The 24,834-nt window shown below is 48.4% G+C and overlaps 7 protein-coding genes across 7 annotated transcripts in view; 4 read left to right on the forward strand and 3 right to left on the reverse strand.

The window, feature by feature from the left end:
* The window catches only part of CNBM2320 (hypothetical protein), a gene marked incomplete at both ends in the record, with an annotated part of 2,927 nt that extends 355 nt beyond the window's left edge, over positions 1–2,572 (forward strand). The window contains 8 exons of the mRNA XM_766982.1: positions 1–12; positions 82–454; positions 552–1,154; positions 1,252–1,516; positions 1,608–1,649; positions 1,792–2,082; positions 2,161–2,452; positions 2,502–2,572. The exon at positions 1–12 is cut by the window's left edge and continues 355 nt beyond it. Of these exons, the coding sequence (XP_772075.1) occupies positions 1–12; positions 82–454; positions 552–1,154; positions 1,252–1,516; positions 1,608–1,649; positions 1,792–2,082; positions 2,161–2,452; positions 2,502–2,572 (1,949 nt within the window). The remainder of the gene's footprint in view (positions 13–81; positions 455–551; positions 1,155–1,251; positions 1,517–1,607; positions 1,650–1,791; positions 2,083–2,160; positions 2,453–2,501) is intronic.
* A 495-nt stretch (positions 2,573–3,067) lies between these two features.
* CNBM2330 (hypothetical protein) lies at positions 3,068–7,854 on the reverse strand (the record flags this gene model as incomplete). The annotated part of the gene is made up of 6 exons (XM_766983.1): positions 3,068–3,787; positions 3,842–4,303; positions 4,362–4,901; positions 4,959–7,294; positions 7,345–7,692; positions 7,752–7,854. 6 exons carry the CDS (start codon positions 7,852–7,854, stop codon positions 3,068–3,070), a joined length of 4,509 nt encoding a protein of 1,502 aa, XP_772076.1.
* Positions 7,855–9,606: 1,752 nt separating this feature from the next.
* Positions 9,607–11,248, reverse strand: CNBM2340 (hypothetical protein; the record flags this gene model as incomplete). The annotated part of the gene is made up of 8 exons (XM_766984.1): positions 9,607–9,774; positions 9,860–9,970; positions 10,089–10,192; positions 10,291–10,538; positions 10,629–10,689; positions 10,736–10,743; positions 10,801–10,966; positions 11,023–11,248. The coding sequence occupies 8 exons, from the start codon at positions 11,246–11,248 to the stop codon at positions 9,607–9,609; spliced, it is 1,092 nt and encodes a 363-aa protein (XP_772077.1).
* An 890-nt stretch (positions 11,249–12,138) lies between these two features.
* On the forward strand, positions 12,139–14,245 carry CNBM2350 (hypothetical protein; the record flags this gene model as incomplete). The annotated part of the gene is made up of 11 exons (XM_766985.1): positions 12,139–12,357; positions 12,419–12,545; positions 12,598–12,660; positions 12,710–12,750; positions 12,810–12,980; positions 13,032–13,101; positions 13,166–13,373; positions 13,465–13,734; positions 13,806–13,875; positions 13,941–14,024; positions 14,123–14,245. 11 exons carry the CDS (start codon positions 12,139–12,141, stop codon positions 14,243–14,245), a joined length of 1,446 nt encoding a protein of 481 aa, XP_772078.1.
* Positions 14,246–14,616: 371 nt separating this feature from the next.
* On the reverse strand, positions 14,617–17,265 carry CNBM2360 (hypothetical protein; the record flags this gene model as incomplete). The annotated part of the gene is made up of 12 exons (XM_766986.1): positions 14,617–14,676; positions 14,735–15,017; positions 15,067–15,130; positions 15,185–15,600; positions 15,660–15,870; positions 15,925–16,196; positions 16,251–16,297; positions 16,351–16,426; positions 16,498–16,691; positions 16,738–16,968; positions 17,024–17,115; positions 17,169–17,265. 12 exons carry the CDS (start codon positions 17,263–17,265, stop codon positions 14,617–14,619), a joined length of 2,043 nt encoding a protein of 680 aa, XP_772079.1.
* A 1,296-nt stretch (positions 17,266–18,561) lies between these two features.
* Positions 18,562–21,009, forward strand: CNBM2370 (hypothetical protein; the record flags this gene model as incomplete). Its single annotated transcript, XM_766987.1, has 11 exons — positions 18,562–18,647; positions 18,711–18,750; positions 18,805–18,817; positions 18,869–18,909; positions 18,969–19,448; positions 19,498–19,667; positions 19,732–19,897; positions 19,948–20,140; positions 20,194–20,285; positions 20,342–20,731; positions 20,791–21,009. The coding sequence occupies 11 exons, from the start codon at positions 18,562–18,564 to the stop codon at positions 21,007–21,009; spliced, it is 1,890 nt and encodes a 629-aa protein (XP_772080.1).
* Positions 21,010–22,253: 1,244 nt separating this feature from the next.
* Positions 22,254–24,631, forward strand: CNBM2380 (hypothetical protein; the record flags this gene model as incomplete). Its single annotated transcript, XM_766988.1, has 13 exons — positions 22,254–22,459; positions 22,523–22,693; positions 22,753–22,813; positions 22,863–23,026; positions 23,081–23,183; positions 23,237–23,279; positions 23,332–23,546; positions 23,601–23,660; positions 23,711–23,784; positions 23,837–23,999; positions 24,054–24,221; positions 24,288–24,448; positions 24,526–24,631. The coding sequence occupies 13 exons, from the start codon at positions 22,254–22,256 to the stop codon at positions 24,629–24,631; spliced, it is 1,695 nt and encodes a 564-aa protein (XP_772081.1).
* Between the last annotated feature and the right edge of the window lie 203 nt (positions 24,632–24,834).

Genomic DNA, 24,834 nt, shown 5'->3' on the forward strand with positions numbered 1-24,834 from the left:
TCATTGTTACAGGTCCGTTCTCCATCCCTCTCCCTCTTCCTTTTGAAGAACCGCTAACGTCTTTTCTCTCATCCATAACAGAAAACTTTCTACCCAAAGTCGACGGCGTTACTCGTACCCTTTCCCGTCTCCTCGTGCATCTCCAAACCTCTGGTCATTCCTGCATCCTCCTTGGCCCTTCTTCCACCATCGCCACGTACGCTTCCCACCCTATCATCGGTACTCTCGGCATCCCGCTGTACTGTTATCCGGGTCTGAAACTCAATTTTGCGAGGCCAAAGTTTTGGGAGGTGGTAAACAGATGGGAACCGGATGTGGTCCATTTTGTCGATCCGATCTGGTTGGGAGCACAAATGATTTGTGGGATGGGCTGGGGATTGGGGGGAGGCAAATGGGTTGGGGACCGTGAGGAAAGGGGGGAGTTGGGAGGGGCAGTGGTGGCCAGTTACCATACGTCCGTATCTTTTCTCATTCTCCATCCCATTCCCCCAACTGACTGTCTCACTTGAATTTTCCGACTTATTACCATTTGCCCACCCACCTACCTACAGGAACCTAGCAACCTACGCGACCCTCTTCAACCTCCCATTCCTTACACCTCTCATCTGGTCTTTTCAGCGCCTTCTCCACTCGCGCGTTCGGTTGACACTCTGTCCTTCTCCGTCTACTAAGGCTATGCTTGAGGAACAAGGATGGGTGAGCGAAAAAGATGGCGAGGTAGGAAAAGTTAGGATCTGGTCAAGAGGTGTAGACCTCCATCAGTTTGGACGTTCGAAAAGGAGTTGGAAAAGAAGAGAGATGTGGGGAGTTGGTCTTGCACCTGGTGAAAAGCAAAGCGAGGACAGCCCATTGCTCAAGGTGGAAAAGGACAATCCGGCTATTTCTATGGAGGAGAAGGTGGTTGGACTTCATTGGAATGGGAGTAAAGAAGAAGGGATGATGACGCCGCCTTTGAGTCCTGAAAATGGACCGGAAGACAAGAAGACTTATCATAGTCAAATCCAATCCCAATCCGACCTTTATCCTCCCTATGAGCGTGGAGATGTACATGGTGAAGTCAAACAACCTTTCAAGGCGAGCTTGGCTGGTGTGTATCCTCCCGACACTAGCCTGGATTTGCCCGAAAGAGTCGTTTTGCTCTATGTTGGGCGAATGTAAGTCCTTCTTTTGCTCCCATTTCGACAAGCATTATCGAATTTTCGTCGATACTTCACACTTTGGATGTATCGTGCGCTAACTTTGTGTTTTTAGTTCATGGGAGAAAAACATCCACCTTCTCCTCTCGGCCTATTCCCACCTCTCTTCCTTCCTCCCCTCTTCCTCCTCTTCGTCTCCCGGCCCCATTAACTTCATGCCCAAACTCATTTTCGTGGGTGACGGTCCAGCACGCAAAGAGTTGGAAACGAAATGCAAAGAAGCGAATTATGACGCCGAATTCTTGGGACATAAACAAGGCGAAGAGTTGGCGGAATGCTATGCGAGTGCGGACGTTTTTGCGTTCCCGAGTTTTACAGAGGTATGTGTCTGGGCTCATCCGGATTCCCCCTTTCTTAATCTTTTTTTTGACAGAGGTATTATGGGAAATGCTGATGTGTCGATTGCGGTAGACATTTGGCCAAGTTGTACTCGAAGCGCTAGCCTCCGGTTTGGTAAGTTTCCCGATTCGCTCATCTCCCTTGTCTTTTGGCCTTTTCCCGGGGATTGTTGATGCGTTCCGTCCATGAGTTTCTAGTCAAGGGAGAGACGAGTTGGGTTGATGAATTTGAGCTAATCATGCGATTCTCCAACAAGCCTGTGGTTGGACTCGACGCAGAGGGAACCCGCGATCTCGTCACTCACCAATCTACGGGTCTACTCCTCTCCCCCCCTCACGCCCACTCTTCAGACTATTCAAACAAAGAATCCACCTCTATCCCATGGCCAAGAGCTTGTAACACCTCTTCGCCATACTTCAAAACCCTGGCCAAAGAGTACGCCAAACTCCTGGCAGAGGTAGTGCTGGATCATCAGAAGAGGAAGGAGATGGGTGAAAGAGGTAGCACAGAGGGAATCGGTGGACGGACGTGGTGGGATGCTATGGAGGTTCGTCCACTCTTTCCTTTTTTTTTTTCTCACATGATAGTTTTTCAAGAGGCTAATTGATTTGTGACTCCGAAACAGAAATGCGTGGATAGCTACCGCGAAGCCATGCGCATTGCCCGATCTAAACGATCCATCCGTATAGTCCCTCATTCACCCACTTCTCCGGAGACTCTCATCCCATCCTTCAACCATGATCCCACCGTTACACGTGATAGCGATTACTCCCTGAATGAAAAAAGAAGACAGGGATCATTTGTCAACCGTTTTGGGTTCACCAACAAACCTTTAACTCAGCGAGGGTTTGACGAGAAGGGGAGGTTTGGGAAGGATTATATTCGACAAGAAGATAATGGTTTATTCTGGATCATGAGTAAGTCATATTAAACTATCCTTTGTTCTGTCACTTTGGCTAATGACAGATGATAACAGAGATGCTACTGAAAGCGATGGTTGTACTTGCTTTGGTTTATGCTGTATGGAGGCACCGTAGAGCCAGTTCTGGCGATGCTGTCGTCCACTGATTTGGTCGTGCTTAGAGTCTCTTTACATGCCTTACTGGCAACAAAGAAGGTTTAACTAAGAGAAAGAGGTGTGGATAGACGTGTTCAAGTGTATAATTATTTTCACCTTCACCGTCATCGGAAATATAAACAAACAATAACGACCTGTTCTCCTTTTTTTACAACCTCTCGTCTGCCATGGTCATACAACATACCCTCTTGTGTAATGAATATGTAATACCCGTATAATACCCGTGAATACGCCTGTGTATCTATTTTTGCTCCACATGAATGCCAAGACGGAAGCTCGAAAAACTGAACAGCTTGCATGGAAATGTAAGAAGAGTGGTGTCTTTGTAGCCGTTTTATTAGAAAACATGCGATGCAAGTGAATGCGAGATATCGAAACAAATTGATTTTTTTAACTTTTACTCTCTTCTTCCTCTAGATACTTCTTCCTTTCGCTCTGGTCACACGTCCATCACTTAACGCTTGGCGCCAGTCCTCCTCTTACCCCTAAGAGCATTCTTTCCCCTCTTCGCACTTCCACCAACACCGGGAGCAGAGCCCTGGATGTACCTCACCAACTCTTCCAAACTCTCTGTTCCTCGCTCTCCTATCTGGGGTGTTCCCGTGGATTCGCCGTTGGCTTGCTCGCCTTGGCCTGCAGTAGCAGCAGCGGCGTTGGCGGAGGGGTTGCCACCTTGGCCAGCAGCGGCGGCGAGGGCAGCAAGGGTCTGAGGGTCGACGACTCGGACACCCTGAGGGAGGGCGCCGGCACCAGCTCCGCCCAATCGACGAATGCCAGTGGGTCGGCTAGTAGAGGCAGCACCACCGCCAATCCTCTCCCTAGCCATCTTTAATCTCTCAGTAGCTTCCTTCTTCACGGCTTCTTCCCTCTCCTTTTGCCTTTCTTGGTTCTCGATCACAGCGGTCAAAAGCTCGACGTTCTTTGCTTCCTCCTTGGTCTGGTTGTGTTCCTCACCAAGACGGGCCTTGAAGATCTCGAGAGCTTGCTTGGCAGTTTCAAGGGCAGAAGCCATGTCGCCCGCAAGGAAGTGACCTTGGACAAGTTGATGGAGGGACTGGCCAGTTTGGATGTGATTAGGGCCGAAGCACGCGAGAGTTGACTCGTATGCTTGCTTTTGCAAGGAGAGCGAAAGAGAGAGATCATTCATGGACTGTAGGACGATACCGGCGTTGCTCTAGTTTGATATCAGTAAATCTTCTTTCCTCGTACTCCATGCAAGATTACTCACAAGGATAGTGCTAATCTCGGGATGACCGGGACCATAGATCACATCCCAGAGGGTCAAAAGGTGCCTGAAGTACCTCAAAGATTGCTGAGCGTTACCTTCCAAGTTCTCCAACATGGCGAGCTGGAAGTAATAACCGGCAGTCTCGTGGTGGTAGACACCCAGAGTCCTCTCGGCGATAGCCACAGCTTGCCTCTGGAACCTGAGCGCGCCGCTGATGTCGACACCAAGAGGTTGTTCGGGGTCAGGGTTCTCTTGCGCCGCAATCTGCTGGATCTTGAGTCGAGCGATTTGGTGGATGGCCTGAGCATAAGAGTTATACACGGACGCGACTTCGGGGTGGATGACAGAGTGAATAGACTCGTAGAGCTGGATAGCCTCCAACATAAAGTCGAGACCAAATTCGATCTTGCCACGGTTGATGGTGTTTCGGCCAGCTTCAAGGATCTCCTCCGCGACAGAAACCTGAAAAGCTCGCTACCATCAGCGTAGAATTTGGAGACAAGAAGAGAAGATAACTCACGGAAGGAGCAGTGGACTTGATGACAGGGACCAAAGTCAAAACGTCCTCACCCTCGAAGGTTGTTGTCCTCTTCACCGTCTCACCCTTGGCACCAGCCTTTGATCCCTTCTTCTTCTCCTTGCTCTTGATATTTTCCTCCCTCTTGTTCTCCTCCTCTTCTTGGTCCTTGCTGAAGACATATTCCCTTTGGGCGAGCTGGAATCCAACACGGCTAGCCAACTCTCTAAGCAGCTGCTTCTTCCTCAAACCGCTCTCCAGGAAGCTCTCGTCCAAGGTCCATCTGAATCGGGACTTGACCTCCTTGATAATTTGAGCCCTCAAACACTCAGGAGTGAGCTTAACGTATGCGGGCTCAGGCTCGTTGCTGTTGATACCAATAGGGGTGTAAGAAGCCACGGGGGCGGGGTTGAGACATGAGCCGAGAAGACAGTTGAGGAAATGAGAGACGGCATCCGTAGCGGTTTCGGGTTGGAGAGGGTACAAAAGCTCACGGAGGATGTGCTTGGCCGCTCGGAAGACCATTTCTTGGAGGACGATAGACTTTCATATGTCAGCTGGCACCCCAATCGTCATCATACTGTGTTTACATGGACTTACCTGCAAAGCAGCCAAGTGACCAGAAGGCTCCTTGGCAGCACCATCCTTACTGGTAGAGAATTGAATAATGGTGGAAGCCAAGTGACCCAAGTACCTAATGTTCACACCTCGCTGGTGCAAGTGCTTAGACAAGCTCTCACCGTCCATGACACCAGAGGTGTTGCCAGTAAGAACATCAAGGACGACAGCAGGGATAGCAATCTGTCGAAGGAAAAGACCAGCGTCGCGAACGGCCTTCACAGAGGGGTCAGACTCGTCGGTGATGGCGGCCTTGATTTCAGTTTTGCCTTCCTGACCCTCGGCCTCGAGGACAGGCTGTTCGACAAAGGCATCAGGGTTGAAGCTGAGGTTGAACTGCTTAATATCGCCAATGAGGCTAGCGTCGACGGGTCGGTCTTCTTCAGCACGGCGAGCGGCGGCGGCACTAGCAGCGGCGGACTGTTCCTCTTGAGGGATCTCACTCTGCTCCCCTTCCTTCTTCTTCTCGCCTTCGGCATCGGCAGCAGCGGCGGCCTCAGCTTCAGCTTCAGCCTTCTTGGCCTGTGCCTTCTCAGCGACACCCCTAGCCCACCTCTTCAATTCACTCTCCCAGAACTGTTCAATTAACTCGGGCCTCAGCATGACAAGCCTGTGAGGGTACTGTACGCCTTCCTCGGCAGACTCATCGTCCTTCTTGGGGCCAACGAGCGGGCCAGTGATGTCCTTTTCGAGCCACTCGACATCAACAGGCGCCAATCTCTGAGCATCGAGAAGGTATCGTCGACCGTCCTGACCCTTCAAACCCTTAACCTCAGCGGAGGCGTAAAACTCGTGTTCCTTGCCTTCACCGTCCTTGATAGTGTGAGCGGCGAGACGGAGAGGGGTAGCAATTGTGGAGAGAAGAGAGTGAGTAGCGGCGTCCCAGTGGACAGAAGTTGGTCGTTCAGAGTCAAGGCCGTAGATCATCATGGGGTTGTCGCTCTCGGTTTCAGAACCAGACTTCTCAGTGGGCTTCTCGACATCGACCCAGTCTTCCTTCTTCTGTTCACCCTCAACAGCATCGGCGGTTTCAGCTTCCGCCTCGGTCTCAGCCTGGGCCTTCTCCTCCTCGACAGCTCGCCTGTTGGAGAAGATACCCGGCAAGATACTCTGGCAGATCCACCTCCTTCCTTGCCAGTCGACAATGGTGTGACCCAAAAGGTAAAGACCGTCGGCATCAATCTTGTTCAACAACTTGACACCAGCGGCATCCTTTCCGTGAGAAATTCGCATGGCGGCGTCACCGCCCAAGTGCGCATACGTGTCAAGAGCATCAGAGTCACCTTGGGTGATGAAGATGTTCGATTGGAGATACATGTGCGCCTTGGGGTCTTCGGCGGGGTTGATAGGGGGGATATCGCCCTTGGAGACAGCTTGTACCGCTCGCGCTGCAGCCTGATCAAACTCGGCCCACACCTTTTGAAGCATCTTTTCTCTGAAAACACGCTCCTGCATGGTTCCACGGGGGAGCTCACGGATACCTTGAATTTCCTCGTTCCAGTCACGGGCAGCATCGACGAGGTCGGGGCCGTAGGCGCCAGTGTGAAGGAAGGCAAGCTGAGTGCGCAAAATTTCAGGGGAAATAGCGGGCTTGGGGGGGGATGTGAGGAAAGGGTAAGCAGGAGTAGCTTGTGGGATGGCGACGGTGGAGATTGGGTCGGCCAAGGCACCGTCGAGAGAGATCGGAGGGAGCCTGGAGACGCGCTCGGAGAAGAGGGGCGAGATGGAGTGGAGGAGGTCGATCAAAGAATGAGTGGGAGCAGGGATTGAGCCGTCGGCAGAAGGACGAGGGGAGGGGTCAAAGTTGTTGACGTTGGATTTTGAAACGTACCATCCTCGAGTAGAGCAGATAAGAGTCACAACCTCGCCCTCAAGCAAAGATACTTGGAGATAAAGCTCGTGGCCCTTTTGACGGAGGTGGGGAGGAGGGGGGTTGAAATGGGAAATCTGGATAGACTTGAGACTGGGAGCAACCTCAACAGGGTCGGAGCTGACCGCGAGGGAGCCAAAAGAAGCAGGAGCCCATCCCTTCCAGTCAGCAAAGGCGTGAGCCTTGTCACCAGAAACACTTCGCTTGACTTTGACGAGTTCCTTTTTTCCACCTTTGCCTTTACGACCAGAAGGCAGAGAAACCTCGACTTCTTCGTAGGTAGTCTCAGCGTTGGCAGAGACCAAACCGTCACGGACCTGCTCAAAGATGGTCGAACCAGCCTGAAGACCGAGAGGGTTGGAGGTGGTGTTGGCGGTAGTGCCGGAAGGAGCAATGAGCTCGAGAAGTCGAATAATAGACTGACGAGCGCTGAGCTCTCCGTAAGGTTCTACTCAAAAGTTAGAACATTCATCACGCCCAAGAGAAACAGAAACACACCCCTAACAGCCTCAAGAACCCTCTCTTCACCCTCCTGCAAATGCTCAAAAGCATCTTGCACCTCCAACCACTCATTCAACTTCTCGCCCGCCCTGACCTCACTGAAATCCTTCTTCTTACTGTATATCTTGCCTCGGCCATCTTCACCCTTGACGAATGGCAGTTGAAGAGAGTAAGGACCAAGCCAGTAAGCGCCAACCCAGTCGTTGATGAGAAGCTTGATGTCTTGGATTGTCTCTTGGGGTTGAGGGTAGAGAGTGATCCTGTCAAGGGGTTCTGTCGAGTCCTTGGGCTTGGGGACCGTCCTGGAGCAGGTAGGAGAAGGGATACGGATCGTGACAGGAGGAACTATGTTTTTCTGTGAGCAGATGAAACGGAGGAGAGTGGATAGGCTAAACATGACATACGCTGTTGCTGCTCTTCGAGCTGCTGTTGCTCGTCGAGTTGCTGCTGGAGCTGTTGCTCCTCAGCCTGGCCGTTCTGGGCAGCAGCCTTGGCTGATTCTGACATTTTCGGTGATGCTTTTAGGAGGGAAGATGTTTTTTGTTGAAAGAAACGAAAAGTATACGAATCCTCCGCGGAAAGTCACTTTTTTCGGTCAAGGCTCGGCATCGGGGTAATCACCGATCAGCGCCGATTACAAAATTGAACCGACCATTACAAATTGGAGCGGCGGTTTTGTATGTCATTACAGTACTCACGAGTAACCACACAGCCCCGATCCCGCTGTTCAACATGTTGAACATGAGGCCAAACTGCCTGAGGCAGCCGCCCAGCTGACGGTCCGTCACCTTCGTTCAATTTATACTCAAGAGGCTTTGCCTTCTGGCATACTGTTCCTGAGGCCAGCGCGGATGACTTGAGAAGATCGTAGAGACGAACGACCGACCAAAGCACTGCCAAAGCTGTTACAAGGGGCCCTGCACTACGGGTGATGGAAAGCGTCAGGCCAGATATATGTTTCGGTATCGTGACTTTAGGGTAATTGCTTACATGAACAGAGCCAACTGGTGTGGCTTGACTAATGTCGCAGCCAGGCTTAGTCCCAGCGACGCCGAGAACAAGGTTACATCGACCAACACTATCCGGACATGTGTCAATATCTCTAAAATCATATATAACTGCTACTTGATTACAGCAGAACATCAAGCCTTTAATGCGTTTAACGCACACCTTGGTCGTTGTTGTTGTTTCCCCAGAGCGGTTGCCGCTCTTGGATGAACCACCCCCTGCCTTCTTGGCTGTCCATAGGGCTGGAGGGAGTATCGCCGGCGTTTGAGTCTGAGGGGGAACGACCGTGCTGTCTTTCATTGGGTATAACCCTTGAGTATCATTATCAAGCTCATTCGTAGGATTTGGGAGACGCTTTGCTGTTTGTCTAGGTTCCACGCCACTGCTATTGTGCAGTTCGTGTTCCATTGTGTTGAATGGAAATGAAGGGAGGGCGATACTAGTGGAAAAATAAAAGTAAGAGAACAGTCATTTATTCCACAGAGAGAATATATTTAGGATGGGATAACGACCTTTTCTGTGCCCAGGATGCCTTTGCCCTTGTCGACAGAAACACATCGGTAACTCACAATTATGATCCCGAGAAGACTTCCGAACATTCTGAAGTGTGTTATAAATGCAGAAGGTCAAGTGAGGGATCATCTTGAAAGCTTGATGCTCTTATCTTTCTCAATCAGGCTGACAAATAGCTGCAAGTTCCAGTCCTAACTCGGAGGTAAAAGAAGAGTCGGCAGAAACCGATGGAGATGCCAAAGAGAAGAATGTATGTCTTTTTGATTTATTTGCCCTTATCAATGACTTTCCCATTGCTAACTGTCGTGCTAATATACTAAAGATCTTTCAAAGGATGTTCAGGAAAGGATTCGAGGTTGTCTATGTTAACATACTATAAAGCGATTGGAGTGACCAAGTTACATCTATATTCCTACATGTTGTGCCAACTCTTAACATGTAATTAATATGCGATCTATTTTCACTCAAAATGTAACTGTTCAGAGGAAGGAGTATTGTTACTTGTTTTGTGTGCTTTATAACTTGGAAGATAATGATGGTACTTGGTCCCGATGTATGCAACAGTACAACTTCATTCATTTTTAGATATGTATCAACTAACAACAACCCAGTACAAAAAGTAATGGGATTGCCCTCCTTTTCGGAAGTAAAGCATCATTCTGACTCTCAATCCTTAACAACAACGCCAAAAAACAATTATTCCACCATCAAATCTCCGAGCAATATGCTCGGCCCGGCCTATTTGGTAACCTGGGCCCTGTACACTTCGCCAAGCGCCCCCTCAGTAGGCAAAGCAAGGCCCAAAGTGTCACGCCTCGTAGTAGCCGAAGGGTCAAAATAAGGTTTTTCACCGATAGAAACGACGCGGTCGCCGACTCGAAGTTGCTTTTCATAGTCGAACGTGGCCTGTAAAGAAGAAATGAGAGGGGATTAGCGCGGCGCCGAAGGGAGAGGGGGAAGGAGAAAAGGAAAAAAAGAAGGAGGGACTCACGCTATGCGAAGTTGAGCGGTTATCCCAAAGAGCGACATCGGCGATACCTGTCGGATAGTTGATGCCCCATTTGAACCGAACTTGGAGGTCATGGTTGTTCTGCGTTACTTTCTACGATCGCCCACCTTTGGTATTAGCCGATGCAACTTGGGAATGGAGTGTGATAGCATATGGGGTATAAAGCGGAGAGTAGAGTGAAGAGCGGAGGGGAGAAAGAACCATAACATACAAAGAGGTAATCCAGAATGAAATCAGATTCGTCCTTGGTAACGCCCAAGATACGCCTTGTAAAGCCTTGATTGACATAAAGTCCTTTCCAGCCAGTCACAGGGTCTACGTATCATTGTCAGTATGAAGTCAAGTCACAGGGAGGAGAGGCCATGAGAGGTGGGAGGAAGAAAGGCAGTAGGACAAAAAAAACAACTACTCACTAACGCGAATGACAGGGTGGATGGCAGACAGAGAAGGACCTTCGTTAAGAGGTGAACCTCGCTCGCCCGTTCGAAGTTCAATACCATACTGCTCAGCGGCTTTGCTGAAGAATGCGGCTTCATGGAATGCTTCCTTGCCTTCAAGAAACTTTGTGAAATGGGGAGAAAGACGAGAGTAGGCTTCGTAGGCAGATGCCCAGATTGTGTCGCCTCCAGAGGGAGGTGCAGTATGGACCTGGCCGGGGGGTCTGCGTTAGTGGAGGCTCTTGGAGTCTTAGGCTTAGGGATGGCAGAAATGGGATGGGATTGGGCGTATGTAGGATGGGGGAAAGACGTACTTTGAGGATGGCGTAGTCACTGGGGACAGGCTCAAACGTGATATCAGAGTGTCAGAGCTGACTGGCGAGACGAGAAGGATCACCGATGTTTCGGCTTTGTCGCTCACTCGTGATACTGTGTATTGAGAATGTCAGCACAGACTACTCTCAATGTAGCATAGGTCGTATTTACACTGAGATGTGGTCACCCTTGGACGAGCTAAGCTCAGTAGTGGGGTGGATATGCAGAGTGGAGTCTCCAGGCTTGCCAGAGAGCTCACCAAGTCTCTTACCAAGGGTCTTTTGGTCGTCAACGTTGATGTCCTGAGCACGGAAAAAGACGACGCCTCTTTGGGAAACTGCACACCTGATCAGTACTCTACCATTAAACCTTGATTACTGAAAAGTTACTTACTCAGCACGGCGAGATCTTTGATAAATTCATCGGCGTTGGGAGCATTGACAATCTGAGAGAGCTGGATGTCGCTGCCAAACTCCTGTCCAATAAAGGGTGTGACTTCAAAAGACTTCCATTTGTCAAGCGAGTGGTTTCGAGGAATAGGTTGGGTACTGCCCCGGACGCCTAGGGTGCCGACCTTTTGTGTCAAGCTGTCAATGGTTTGGGTGAGGGTAGAGGTCATGTTGGGAGTTGATTGATGAGTGATTTGCTAAACATTGTCACCGCTGTCGCACTTGGGCCGGTCATATATATATCCTTGAGTGATGAATAATAACTGGTGAATAATAACCTGGTATGGCGTGCTGAAATATTTATGAACTGCCAAAAGATGGATGATGATAAACTTGCGTGCGCGATGACGAAATAGCAACTCTACAGTCCTGTTGCGAGCGATGGTAGAGTCGAAGAATGTGGGAAATAGGGTGGGCCATTCCGGTTCAATGAGGGCGCAGCAGAAGTGAGCACCTAGAGACGTGCATGTCGCCTATTGCGGTGCTTTTTAGTATGCGCTAGTGGTCGATTGCGGCTTATGGGAATGTCAAATACGCAAGAGGAGACTGGTGGAACACAAGTTGAAAACTAAACAAACCTCAAGCCCGTGAGAAACCACCGAATGCGTGAGGTCAACGTCAGATTGCGCCATGATAAGTGAGTTACGTAATTTTTTCGGTCTTGTCCGAAAGGGCTGGTTTCCCGCTGCTTTCCACCTGTTTCCTTTTTTGTTCGGCATATTTTATCGGGCTGGCGTGTTGTCTTAGACCAAGCAGCAACGGTAAGCCTGTCGAGAAGAGGCGGTTGGGTGGAACTGACTCTTCTGCATACCCATAGCTCGAGCAGTCTCTTATGAATGGATAACTGTATAAATCAAACGGCAATCGCCAATTCTACCCAAGCCGGTTGTAAACCGGTCCAACACCGGTCTTATCAGTCCTGTCCGGCCACTCGCGCATCCCAGATATTAGATAGGCGTAAGCCGAACCGGCCCTCTCGTTGCACAGTTTTATATCGCCCATAAACAACAAACCGTTATTCTTCATTCTACATCTACTATCTTCACCACTCTTCATCACTATGACGATCACTCTTGACAAAAGGACCATCCCAGCAGTCGGCAGCGAGGCCACCACTCAGGGAGAAGTTCAGAATGGGAGACAGATGACTGCTCTTCCACTCGAATCAGGGTTCTGTCTTTCGCTTTGGCTTCAAACTGTCCGAAACAATCCTCTGTTGAATCACCGTACGACTGACGAGCTTCCAAGAGAGGCTGAGGTTGTCATCATTGGATCCGGCGTGAGTTCTACCATCTGTTGCGTCGCGTCGCGGATGCGAGTGTTGATATGCCTTGTGTTAGATCTCAGGGTCACTCTGTGCATTGTCGCTTCTTCAAGGCCCCGACCCTCCAAAATCCGTTGTCATCCTCGAAGCTCGAGAGCTATGTTCAGGAGCCACAGGCCGCAACGCTGGACATTGCAAGGTATGTATGTTTCTTATGAGGCTCTTCTCGTCAAGTCTATTAATACGCATACGTAGCCCGATCAATGGCGAGGTTTCACAAAGTATCAAAAGCGTCACGGTACAGAACAGGCTTTGAAGGTGTGTATCCTACGAGGTCGTTTATGGACATTCGCTGATCTATTGCAAGATTCTCAAAAACGAGCAAGATACTTGGGAGTCCATGGCAGCGTATGTGAAGAAACACAATGTGCAGTGTGACTTTTGGACAGGCAAGACGGTGAGTAAAGTTTCCCATCAAGATTGAATGGACAGCGCTCATCATTGTGTTGCTACAGTTGGACGTCTGTATGACGGATGAAGTTGCTGAAATGGCGGCCAAAACTTTCTCGTACTACATGGAAGCAGGTGGTGACGTCTCAAAAATTGAGGTCACGACGGACAGCCAGAGAGCTGAAGAGGTAAAATCTCTATTCCGTAGAGCACACCAACCACGAGTTGACGTACGGTAGATATCCCGGCTTAAAGGCGCAAGGGCGGTGTACGCCTGGGATGCCTCGACCCTTCACCCTTGGAAGCTCGGTGAGTCTTCTTATCAGCTATGCACATCGTAATTGATAACTGACACGACTTTGATTTTACTTAGTGGCCCACATCGCCCAGCAAGCTCTCGATCTTGGGCTCAACCTCCAAACTTGGACGCCCGTGACCTCTATTTCTGGCTCGGCCCATCAATGGACTGTCCATACCGATCGAGGAAGTATCACCGCCTCCAAAGTCGTACATACTACCAACGCCTATGCTGGGTTTTTACTTCCTGAAATGAGGGTCGCTATCCATCCCACACCTCACATGTGCGTCTTCCCTCCCTTCCCGCCAGGCCCCCCCTTCGTCGCTTACGCATTCGGCCTACTTACTCACCTTTGCCCAATTTACCTCTTCTAGGTGCGACAAAGTCATCCCTCCAACCTCACACTCTGGCACAAAATCCCTCCAAAACTCTTACGCCGTAATCTACCCCACCGGGCTGTATTCTATCAACCCCCGCTTGAATGCTGATGGCGCTGTTCTCTTTGGCGGGTCAGCGCCGAACCAACAGAGATTGTTGGATTATGTGGCGGAAGACCCGAAGAATAGGCAGACGAATGATAGCTTGACCAACTTTGAGCCGGTGACGGAGGCTGTGAGAAAGTTGGGTAGGGAAGGACTTGAGTGGTGAGCCGTTTTCTTTGTCTACATCCTCTTGATGCAGAAGATATGGACACTGAAGATGGATTGTTGTGTAGGGATCTTGCAAAAGGCGCAAAAGGCACAGGGGCGAGGTACGACTATTCATGGAGTGGTATCATCGGTCGCGTAAGTCGTCGTGCACTCCCTCCCACTTTCGATTGCCCGCCCCTTCTAACGCATTTTCAATGTAGAGCGCGGATGACGTTCCGTTCATTGGCGCGGTACCAGATAAGCCAGGGCAGTGGATGTCGTGCGGGCATAACGGTCACGGAATGGTAAGTGCTCTTCCATGCTCTCCTCCCCCACCTTCCTGACTGCTTCTGATTTGTCTGTGGATAACACATACTAATCGTCGTCTTTTTACACCTCACAGGCGCGTATCTTTACGGCTGCACCGGCGCTCGCTAAAATGGTACAAGGTGCTACCTATGCCGAAACTGGCTTGCCAGAATGTTTCGAAATTACCCAAGAGAGGTTAGAAAAGCTGCGTACCTAAAATGTGAATGTAGTTGGACCTCGGCAAAGCAAATGGGGACTGAGATAAATGATCTTGAGGAAAAATGATGATGGTTTACTTTAGGTTTCTTTCAAGTTGTTTTATAGATGTTGTTCTGATTCAAGTTATAGCGGGCCTGTTATTGCTTTGTTATGCGAATGACGTTAAGTTACAGGTGATTACACCTTATTACGGGCTGCATTCCCTTTTGCCCTTTTGTCCTTTTTTATCCCTCTAAATTTAAATCTAATCTAAATCTACTTGCAGTTTATTATAACGACGATGCCGATGGCTATAACCATTAATCCCTTGATTGTCTATTATACCCTTGCTTATCCATGATACACTTTCGAATTCACACTCCTCCCCTATTATTGAACGCTTCCGTAGCCAGTCTTGCAGTTATCGAGGGCAAGAGTTCCCGATCCGCTCTGCGACATGCCATCAGCTCCAACATCGCATATATCTACAACCTAAACACGGACTCACCCTCAAATAACAGACCTTGGCCTCGATACACTCTGCACTCGTACAGTTCGGACTCAACGTAGACATTTTTCCTTGATGAGCATTATACAGTTCTACAAGCGCCCCACCATCATTCTCCATATCCTGAGAAACGAGGTGCCACCAGGTAGCGTTGAGAGGGGCATTGTCAGGCCAGGATATATTGCCCCCGTAGGCTTGACGCGTGTTGTATTCGTAAACATAGGAGGGTCCGACTTCGAGCTGACCATCGAGAGAGGAGTATGTTGAGACGTTTGAATACCAGCTAATGTTGCATGAGACCTGGTTCTGTTGCTTTAGATGAAAGGACGTACGTATGAGCATCAAGGATGTCCCAGGTCTCAGCATCAACTTCATATAGACGGAAGCCCGAATTGACTATAAATCATCTTAGTAAGAAGCACATCTTCAAAACAGAAGGGCAAGACTTACGGTCTGTTAGAGGGGTGATGGAAGGTCCGATCCATCCAACGTTCTGCGCTGTTTCAGCAGACATCTTCGTTCCATTGTTCGCGTAGTAAATCATATGTTGATCCTCATGTGTATGTCCCCAGAAGAGACCAGCAATCACATGTGAGTACCTGTCAATGATTTGATAGAAAATGTCGGTAGGCCCGGGAAGAGGGTTTGTACCATCATACCCACTAAGGACGTGTCCGACAATGTACGCCCGAGAGTTGCAATCTTCGGCTTCTTGCAGTTCTTCGGCTAAAAACTTGAGGAAGCCAAAGTTATCAGGATGAGTAGAGTTGATGTAAGCAAATATGTTGGCGCGGTACCAGAGATCGGTATTGATGGTGATGATCTTGAGATTTGTCGCATGTTGAATGGAGTAAGCACCATAATGGCTATTAAACATGTGTGAACAAAATCCCTACAACGGGACTCCTTGCCGAGCACAACTTACGTCTTAACCTTTTGAGCAACTTCCCCATCAATCCATCCCTCACTTTCCCACAATCCGGCAAGATGCTCATAGTTCCAACTCGATTGCTTCCTAAGTTTTCCGGGAAGGGAAGAAGGCGCATCGAATGCCTGTTGATAGGAGTCATGGTTACCGATAGCGGCGTACAAAGGAGAGGTGGGGTTGAGAGTCTGTTTCCAAAGGTCGTACAGAGCTACAAGTTTTTAATAAGTCATCGCATACTTTATCTGCGATGGGCTCGACTCACCCGTCTCCGTATACTCGATGTAATCTCTACTCAACTCGTAATAAGGGTCATGAGACACCATGTCTCCAGTGAAGATTGTCATATTGAATGCATCATCTTCATCTGTTCCAGTCAACACCGGGATCGCTTCCACTGCAGCTGCACCGAGAGCCCAAGGTGTATCGCATAGGAAGTAACCGAACCGAGGCGCAGGGACGGAGACAGTATAGTTGGAGTTGAGGGATTCTACCGGGTTGCCACGACGGCAGCAAAGGCCGGAAGTACAGTTACCCCTGTAGTTGTTCAGCGTCGTTCGTCGAGAGGATACAGATGGAAAATAGACGTACTCAGATCCCGTAGCATATCGAGGATCAATATGGAAGTCCGACATATGCTAAGGTGTAGAACGTCAGCATCTAGGGATCACCTATCCTAGTCCGTACTCACCAAGACCTTGATTCGATCCGTCCCTTTGGGAACAGGGGGTTTCGCGTTGGTCGGCTTTGGCTTGGTCCAGAAATCACTCGCATTGAAAGTCGGGCTGTCTATTATTAGCGTTCGTTACAACTATCTGTACGAGCATCTATTACTCACAGAGGGGGTCTCGCACATTGGCTTTTGGTGATGAAGTTTTGACACAAATACTGACCATCGTAACCTGACACGTCGGCGTACGCAAGAACTTGAGCGTAGTAGGGGCCTTGAGCATTTGCGGTATATACATTACACCCTGCCTCGGAGGCGAAGCCATAGTAGTTACATAACGACACCAAAAGATCTGGGACGAGCTACACATATGTAAGCTCAAATTCTCTTAGCATCTGATGTATTTACCTCTGGGGCTCTTTTGGCAAGAGTGCTCGCAGCAGTGAGAGCATTGATACACTTGGAACAGTTTGATGGAGTGTCCCCAGTGACAATGTTTTTGATTTGATCAGTTACATTCTGGTATAAGTTGGTGGCGGCAGAACCGTGCAGTCTGGTAGGTGGATAGTACAAAGGGTCTGCAGTGTCGTTCGTAGAAATAGTGTCCGGATCTGTAAGCTCGAGCGGATAGGTTTTGTTCTGTATGCAGGGTCAAGGAGCTGTGACTGAATTCAGCGTTGGAGGGGACACTTACGAGAACGCTGTCCGAAATCTTGGGCTGCACTTGGGACACTGTCTGGGTAGGGTCATTGTAATATTCCGAAAAGAAGCTTGTTGGGAAGGCACCTGATCCATAACATCAGTGGCCGAATTGCATGGAGAATTATGACTTAGCTTACCTGGAGCTGTGTATGCCGTCGGACCCAGTGTGATCTGATCGGCAGTGGTAAACCTAACAACGCCCAGAAGAGCAGCCAAGACAGCGAGTTTCGGCATTCTATCGTGCAGTCCTCAATGTTTTGACGAAAAGCTCCAACTTTATCATCTTTAATCCTTATATACTCTTAATCAAGAGCACGTTTGCTAAGATAGACTTTCTTCCGACAAAGAGCTATAAAGCGGCTAGCTTCTTTTTGCTGATAGCCTACCTAATAGAAGTCGACATTTCTGGCCCAGGTAACCGAATTGGATGATGTCCGAAAGCCGATAAAGATCGATAACGCTTGCAAATAGGGGGCCCAGTGATGTGGTTGGTTGGTACGGAAGAGAACGTGGAATGAACGAGCTGATTGAAGAACGTGCTTGGTCTGAATATGAGGCACAATCTAATCCGTTCGTAAGTATTGCATTTGATTTTCCTGCGGGCCGATAGGGGTATTACTACTTCGCAGTTTGAAAGAAAATAGCAGGACTACTGAGCCTACATTATAACCCCTCCTTGCGTCCTCTACCTTCAATTCTGCCATTTGTATTCTTCAACGAGATTATTCTCCAATTAAGACTCGATGGTCAATGGCACGTGCCGACCTATCATGTGGTGACAGAGACAGATTTTGGTGAGAGAGGAAGGATATTATCAAATATCTGCTAGATATAGCAGTCAGTTTGTTCGCTGAGACGAAGTGGAAGGATTGGTGTAGTTAATCATTAATGAAATTATGAAAAGAATGAAGCATGCTTGAAACGGGAAAGCCAGAGCGAGCAACTGGTCCGGCGGCCGCCTGTTGGTTATTTATAATTTATATCAAAAAATGGGGGATGCCGACAACAGATACTTCTTCTTCTCATCACTTCGTTCGTTGTTCTTCGTTCTATTATTATCTCATGGCTTATCCCTGCCATTACTTGCATGGAGTACATCATGCACGGACAGGTGTCAATATCAAAGATATAAAAAACAGAGCCAGTATGGACTACCCTTGCATTTCCCTTCCAATATCTATACATTAATGAAGTCCTCTTGGATATGGGTTGGGTGGATTCGGAGACTTTTAAGTAGTTGTTAGGACATCCAGATGCTGGCGCGGAGATTGTAAGTAGCTCCATTCAGTTGTTTTTAATTAATTATAATTAATATCAATGCGTTGCAATCTGATACTCCCGAGTCTAATGGATGGTATTCTGCCTAAAACAACTGCTGTTATTGACTAATACAAAAGCTTACTCGGTAATCGGGGAATCGTTCTTATCATGACAAATTTGGCAGCGCTAGCCGAACAAATCACTTTCGCGTGCTGTATTTAACCTCATCTATCTCTCAAGGACGCCAAGTAGCTTGTCGTCCAAATAGTCATGGCAGCTGTGACAGATTCATCACTGCCAAGTGCATCATCCTCAGCCGCGGTTTCCCAATCTGAGGCCCCCAAGAAGGCCACTCGGTAAGTCATGAAGAAGTTTGCGGTTCCTTTAATCCATCTGATTCATGTTTGTCGTTTCTGCAGTTCGAGAAATGGATGTCTCGTATGCCGGAGCAGAAGGCTGGTGGGTATATAATATCCTTATTGCTAGATTGGGTGGGTGCTAATCAAGATGTAGAAATGCGATCTCGGTTCGTCACTTTGATTTTTGCAATGACATCTGCTGACTCGCTGCCATCTAGAAAAGCCAGAGTGTAGGCGATGTGTAAACTACGGCGCTGAGGTGAATTTCTTATAATGTTATCAACAATACATGAAAAGAAACTAACGATGGGCTTGTAGTGCGTCTACCCTGCAAAAAAGCCTTTCAACGCCGAGGCAGTCGATGAAAAGCTTCGTAAACGACACAAAAGAAATAAATCTACCGCTTCGCCTTCCCACTCTGATATCACTCCTCATGCTTTTGTTCCCATCCCACCAATTCCGACGGCTCGCCCAACCCAATCGAATGCACCTATCTTAAATGGCCTGTCGTCCTCCCAAGCCACTCCGCTTACAGCGACGCCCCCTACCTCTTCCCATCCCACTCCCTTCCCCCTCCCTTCTTCCCATCCCTACCTACCCTCAAATCGCGCCCCAGCCTATGAACCTACCACTGCTCCAGCTGGTCGAGCACCCTTAGCTCAAGTCAAAGCGATGGAGCCTATGGAACTTCTTATGGCCCTTTGTCGCGATACACGTATGGGTCAATTTTTCTCTGGTCCTGTCGATCCGCCTGATTTCTTAAGAGATGCTTTCCCTGTTGAGGAGGAGTTGAGATGTGTAGGTCCTCTGTTTCGTAGACGGATGTCCAAGGAACTGACAAAGTTAGTTTCATCACTGCTTCACGTACACCCTCTCGACGATGGTGGTACAAGAAGAGCTCAACCCATGGGTTGAACAGGTCGTACCTCTTTTTTTATTTCCAACAGGCGAAGCACCTTTGAGCATAGCGGCATTGCGACTTGGCACTCTCGCTACTGGTGCTGTTCATCTATCTTCGTACGTTCCCTTTGTTTCTCTTTGAAGAACTCGCTGATCATTTGAAATGGTACGACTTGGACAGCCTAGAAGAAAAAGGCAGTGCACCTAACACCTACGGCCAGACACGCAGTTTGGGCCTTCGATATAGGGATGAAGCCGTAAAATACCTTCGCGCGGCGCAGAATGTACCAGAAGAAATGGCATCGGATGTGTTCCTATCCGCTTGCATGATGGTTTCTCATGCCGATGTAAGTCATCGCTGTTTAGAGGGATGATGCTGATTACAAGAGGCTCTCAGTTACTAGGCGCGAATCACTGCTGGAGAGAAGTTTTGAGGCTTGCGCATGCTTCAGTCAGATTTCGAGGCGGATGCGCGAGAGTTTTATTTGGAAATGCGAAGGATGCCGATCTGTCAAACGATAGTGATGATTGCCAGCCGACGCCGTTGAGAGTTTGCTTGATCGAACATCTCGTGCTCGTTGATATCTTTGGTAAACTTCACCCTCTTTCATCATTATCGCAGCGGGACTAATGACAACCATAGCGTCAATGACGACCGGTCAACGTTGCGTGGTTTTGACTGAATCATCATACTGGTGGGGGAAACTCAGACAGGAGGATTCTTCTCTCCCCGATGTAAGTACTCTTTCCTCCCGCTTTTGTTACAAATATTCATACTGTCTTTTTCGTAGACGGTCGAACGCAGCTCTGGTATTCATCGGAGCATCTTCCCCCTCATTGTCCGGGCCAATAACCTATTATGGGAATACTCCAACCTCTCAAAATGCATCTCTCCCCCTTCTCCTTCCGTCCACATTTCTTCTCTTTCCCCAATCCCCGACCTTACTGAACGAGCCCTGCAGCTAAGCGCCGAGCTCTCACAATGGCGAGAAGCGATCTTTCCGACAATAAAAGATAAGAGATCCCGAGATGGGTCATTAGCGCTGTGGCATGGGCTTCAGATTATGATGAAAAGGGAGTTGATGGGCAAGGAGCGAGGGGACGAAGGGGTGCAAATGCATGCTGTTGAGATACTGGAGATCTGCGAGGGGGTAGGTGTTAAGGTTGAGTACATGAACTGGGTAAGTGCCCTTTCCTTTCGCCTTCTACCTTGCCCTTTCCTAGCTAATTCATTCCCTAGCCACTCCTCATATCATGCTCTGTTCTTCTCACCCCACCACATCGTCAACGCGCACGCGAGATCCTCAAATCATTCATCTACCAATGTTCCTACGAAGTCGCCATGGTTGAGTCTGTTGCGGAAGAATGCTGGAGGAGGATGGATGACGGGATGGACGATGAGGGAAGTTCATGGAGGGAGGTTTTGATTGAGATGGGATGTGCAGTTTTGTTAGGATAAGGAATGAATATGGTAAAGGATGGGATGGGACAAGTAGGGCATTTTATTCACGTGCGATAAATTGTATATAAAAGGACAACTGATACTGCAGTAGTAGGCGTACGAGGGGAAGACGGCGAAGTAGTTTTTGGGTACCCAGGAGAGAGGGAGAGAGAAAAGAAGGAGAGAGGAAGAGAAGGAGGGCGGCGCAGAGAGGCGTTAGGGAAGATGGAAGTACGAGCGTAAGATGTAGGGAAAGTGGGAGAAAGGTTAGTCAGCTTGTAGAGCTAGAAAAGATATAAAAGGCGTAGCCTTTAGAGTCAAAAAAATGTATAGCCCCAAGCAGCTTAGTCTTCTCGAAAATCTCTAGCTCAGCCCTCGCATCGCCTATGTACATAATACAAATGCCCGAGGACACGAAACTAAAGTAGCATCAGGTGCTTTCCGATCGCACCTCTACGAGGACAGTGGCACCGCTACAGGACTATTGTTCGATTACAACCACACACGAGAATTTTCTCATTCAATTGGTCTTCATATCACTTTGAAAATCCTTTCTCGAATCCGCCCGTCTTTCCCGCAACCGTTGGAATCAACGAACATAATTGACGGAGAATAAGTAGATGACGAAAAAGAGTTGGAATTAAAATAGCACTTTACTGCGTAATTTTATTTATCACCGATGGAAACTTTCGGCCAACGGTCAGCAGGTCTTCCGCACCCAGAAACAAGGCATTTTGATCCGATCGCTCATTCATTTTGTATACCGTCGTCTATACATAGTTCGGTGTATGTTTAACCCCCCAATTCTGTCACATGATTTACCCACCACGCCCGGATCCTGCAACGTCCCAAACAACAAGCAAGCAACAGCTCGAAGGCTCGATGCTAGTGGAAAACTTGTCGAATATGAAATCAGATAGCGGGCCACAAGCGGCCCGCCGAGTACGAATGCACAACTTCGGTGTAACCAAACACAGCGCCATCATATTACTTCTGTGTTGATCTCCGGGAGAGTTCCATGCTTATTCTATACAGCTATCAGTTCACATCAATGGAATAAAGTTTAGATACCGCTTTTTCGGGCAGCCGCCATCCTCTGTCATTCTCAGAAGAGCATCTGACGGCTCGACAATATACCGTTGTTCTCTTCGTTCACCTGTAGCACTTGAATAGGATCGACTTCATACAAATATGTTGAGCGCTATATCCTCTTCTCTCGATTCTCACGCCGCCTTTTCGCCAAGTCTTAGTAGACTGTCAAGATGACTCTCAATACCGTAACGCCTGTGATCGTGGAGGAAGAAAAGATGGACGTCGAGCATGTGGAAGAAGCAAAGGTGGATAATGAATTCGACCCAAATCTAGTCATCAAATCGCCTTTCGAGGACTTGTCTTTCTTTGTCACACTCAAAACCTTTAAAAAGGCGACCTTTCTGGCTCTTTTGGCTGCTTTCTCCGCAGCTGCCGAGTGAGTCATTCAAGCTCGTCCATCTGAAAGATAGGACAGTTAATGATGAGTAAATGAATATAGTGGGTATCAGATTGCAATGACCGGTTCAATTATCGCAAATAAAGGATTCATCCAGACATATGGTACTGCCTACAACAGCGCCGGAGAGTTGATTTTGGATGCAAACGTTCTTGCGGCATGGGGAGGTGTTCAGAGTGCAGGCCAGGGGTTGGGTATGCTTAGCATGCATTTGTGAGTCCCCGCACCTCTGTACTCATATTGAAGTATCTCTAACCTCTTTGTCTTTCTAGCATCGCTGATAAGTTTGGTCGAAAATGGGCATTCTATGGGCTATGGCTCGCTCTCGTGCTCGTGTGTACCCTACGTACTTGGCTGTTATATTAGCTGATGTCCATATCAGGGTGTCACGTGTGAGACCGTTGGGAGACATTGGCAAATCTGGCTCGTTGCCAAGCTCGCTTCTGGTTACGGTGTCGGCAGTGTACAATTCCTCACCGGCACATACATCACTGAGATTGTTCCTTCGAGAACAAGAGGTTTTATTCTTATCTTTTATAGTATCTGGTGAATCCTAGTCAACGTAGAGGGCCAATAGGAGCTTGCTAACCATCTGAGTAGGTATGCCATTGGTCAGCTTTTCGCCTCTGCAGCACTAAAGGTTCTTGCCGATCAACAGCCGTACAATTACCTCGATTTGATCTATACTGAGTGGGCTATGATAGTGAGTCGTATCTTGAGTTGGATCCTTAGGAACCTGGCTAATTATCATCCAAGGGAATCATGATCATGGCATATCTTTATCTTCCCGAATCTCCCTGTGAGTCTCCTCTGGACCATCGGCATACCCCCTGGCTGATCGAGGACCGTAGGGTGGTATGCGAATCACAACAAAGACGATCGCGGCAGAGCCGTCGTTGAGCGCTTGAATGGAGGGATTGAGGGCTACGACGTCGATTTTCACTACAGTCTCATCAAAAAAACGGTTGATAATGAGAAGGCTCAAAAGACGGCTACATTAGGTGCTGATCGAGGGTTTTGGAAGGGTCTGTGGGATTGTCGTGAGGTCTTTACTGGTGCAAATGGGGTAAGTAACTCCTCAAATTTTATTATGGAGGTGCATCGTTAACGCACTTCATAGTTCCGTACATTGGTGGCCTTCTATCCAGCGGCTATTCAACAGATGTCTGGTCTTGCGGTCGTGGGTAGTGTTGAACGTAACTCGAGCGATTTCTCACGTTTTGCTCTTAGCTTTCCAATTACTCGAGTTACTTTGCGCAAGTAGCAGGTTTCTCAGACCCTTTCGTCTTTTCACTCCTCCTCGCGTAAGCCCATTCTCCATCATCGTTTATTGACTCTTTGCTCATGAACATAAAGTATTGTCGCTATCCTCATCACAATTCTTATCTGTCTCACTACAGATTTCATTGGCCGACGAGCGATCTTCTTGGGAGCAGTGGTGGTAACCTGGTGTATGCTGATCATTGTCGGAGGGATGGGTTTGATAAAAAATCCTAGCCACAGTATAAACCAACTCGTCGTAAGTTGAATGCTTTCATAACTCGATCTCCTTGGGACTCAATTTACTATACAGCTTTTCTTCTCACTTGTTTGGCGGATGTCTTCTACTTGTCTTGGCACTCTCGGTTGGTCCTATGTCGCAGAAACTGGCTCAGGCCGTCTTCGAGCAATTACGGCAGGTGTCTCGGCAGCTGGAGGGGTTGCAATTGGAACGTTGTTCAGTACTACAGTCCCGTACATGGTATGTCTTATCCAGCTCTTTACGCACACCCTCGCTAGTTGTGTTTTGACTATTTATTTTTAATAGCTCAACGCCAACTACGCCAACTGGGGTCTAAAGACCTGCTTCTTCTTCGCCGGCGTATCTGCACCAATGTGTATTGCCGCTTTTTTCATCATGCCAGATACAAGTAAACGTACGCCCGCGGAGCTGGATGAAATGTTTGAGAGGAAGATCAAACCATGGAGGTAAGCATATTTGCATTTACCGGACCCTATTTTCACATTCGCTGTTAGCGCAGGCAATGCTGATATGTGTCGTATAGGTTCCGAAGCTACGTTTCTGATGCGCAGAAGGCCTTGCAGGCGCAGAAGGAGCGAACAGGCGAGACGGACGCTGTTGCTCTGCAGAACGCTAGCAACAGGAGGTAATATTGTGAGGCTACGATGCTGACGGCGTCTACTTCCCTTTCTTTTCTTGGTAAAACAATAATATAGCTCATAGGTTTGTTATGTCTCATTTGATAAGGTGCGTAGGGTTTGATACGTCTTTTTGTTTAATAAGGCGCTCTTGTAAAAAGGAACCGAGTGATGTGATATCCATGTTCAATTAACGCACATTCGATAACTAATCT

The sequence above is a fragment of the Cryptococcus neoformans genome, chromosome 13 (assembly GCF_000149385.1).
Source record: "Cryptococcus neoformans var. neoformans B-3501A chromosome 13, whole genome shotgun sequence".
Taxonomy (NCBI): Eukaryota; Fungi; Basidiomycota; class Tremellomycetes; order Tremellales; family Cryptococcaceae; genus Cryptococcus; species Cryptococcus deneoformans.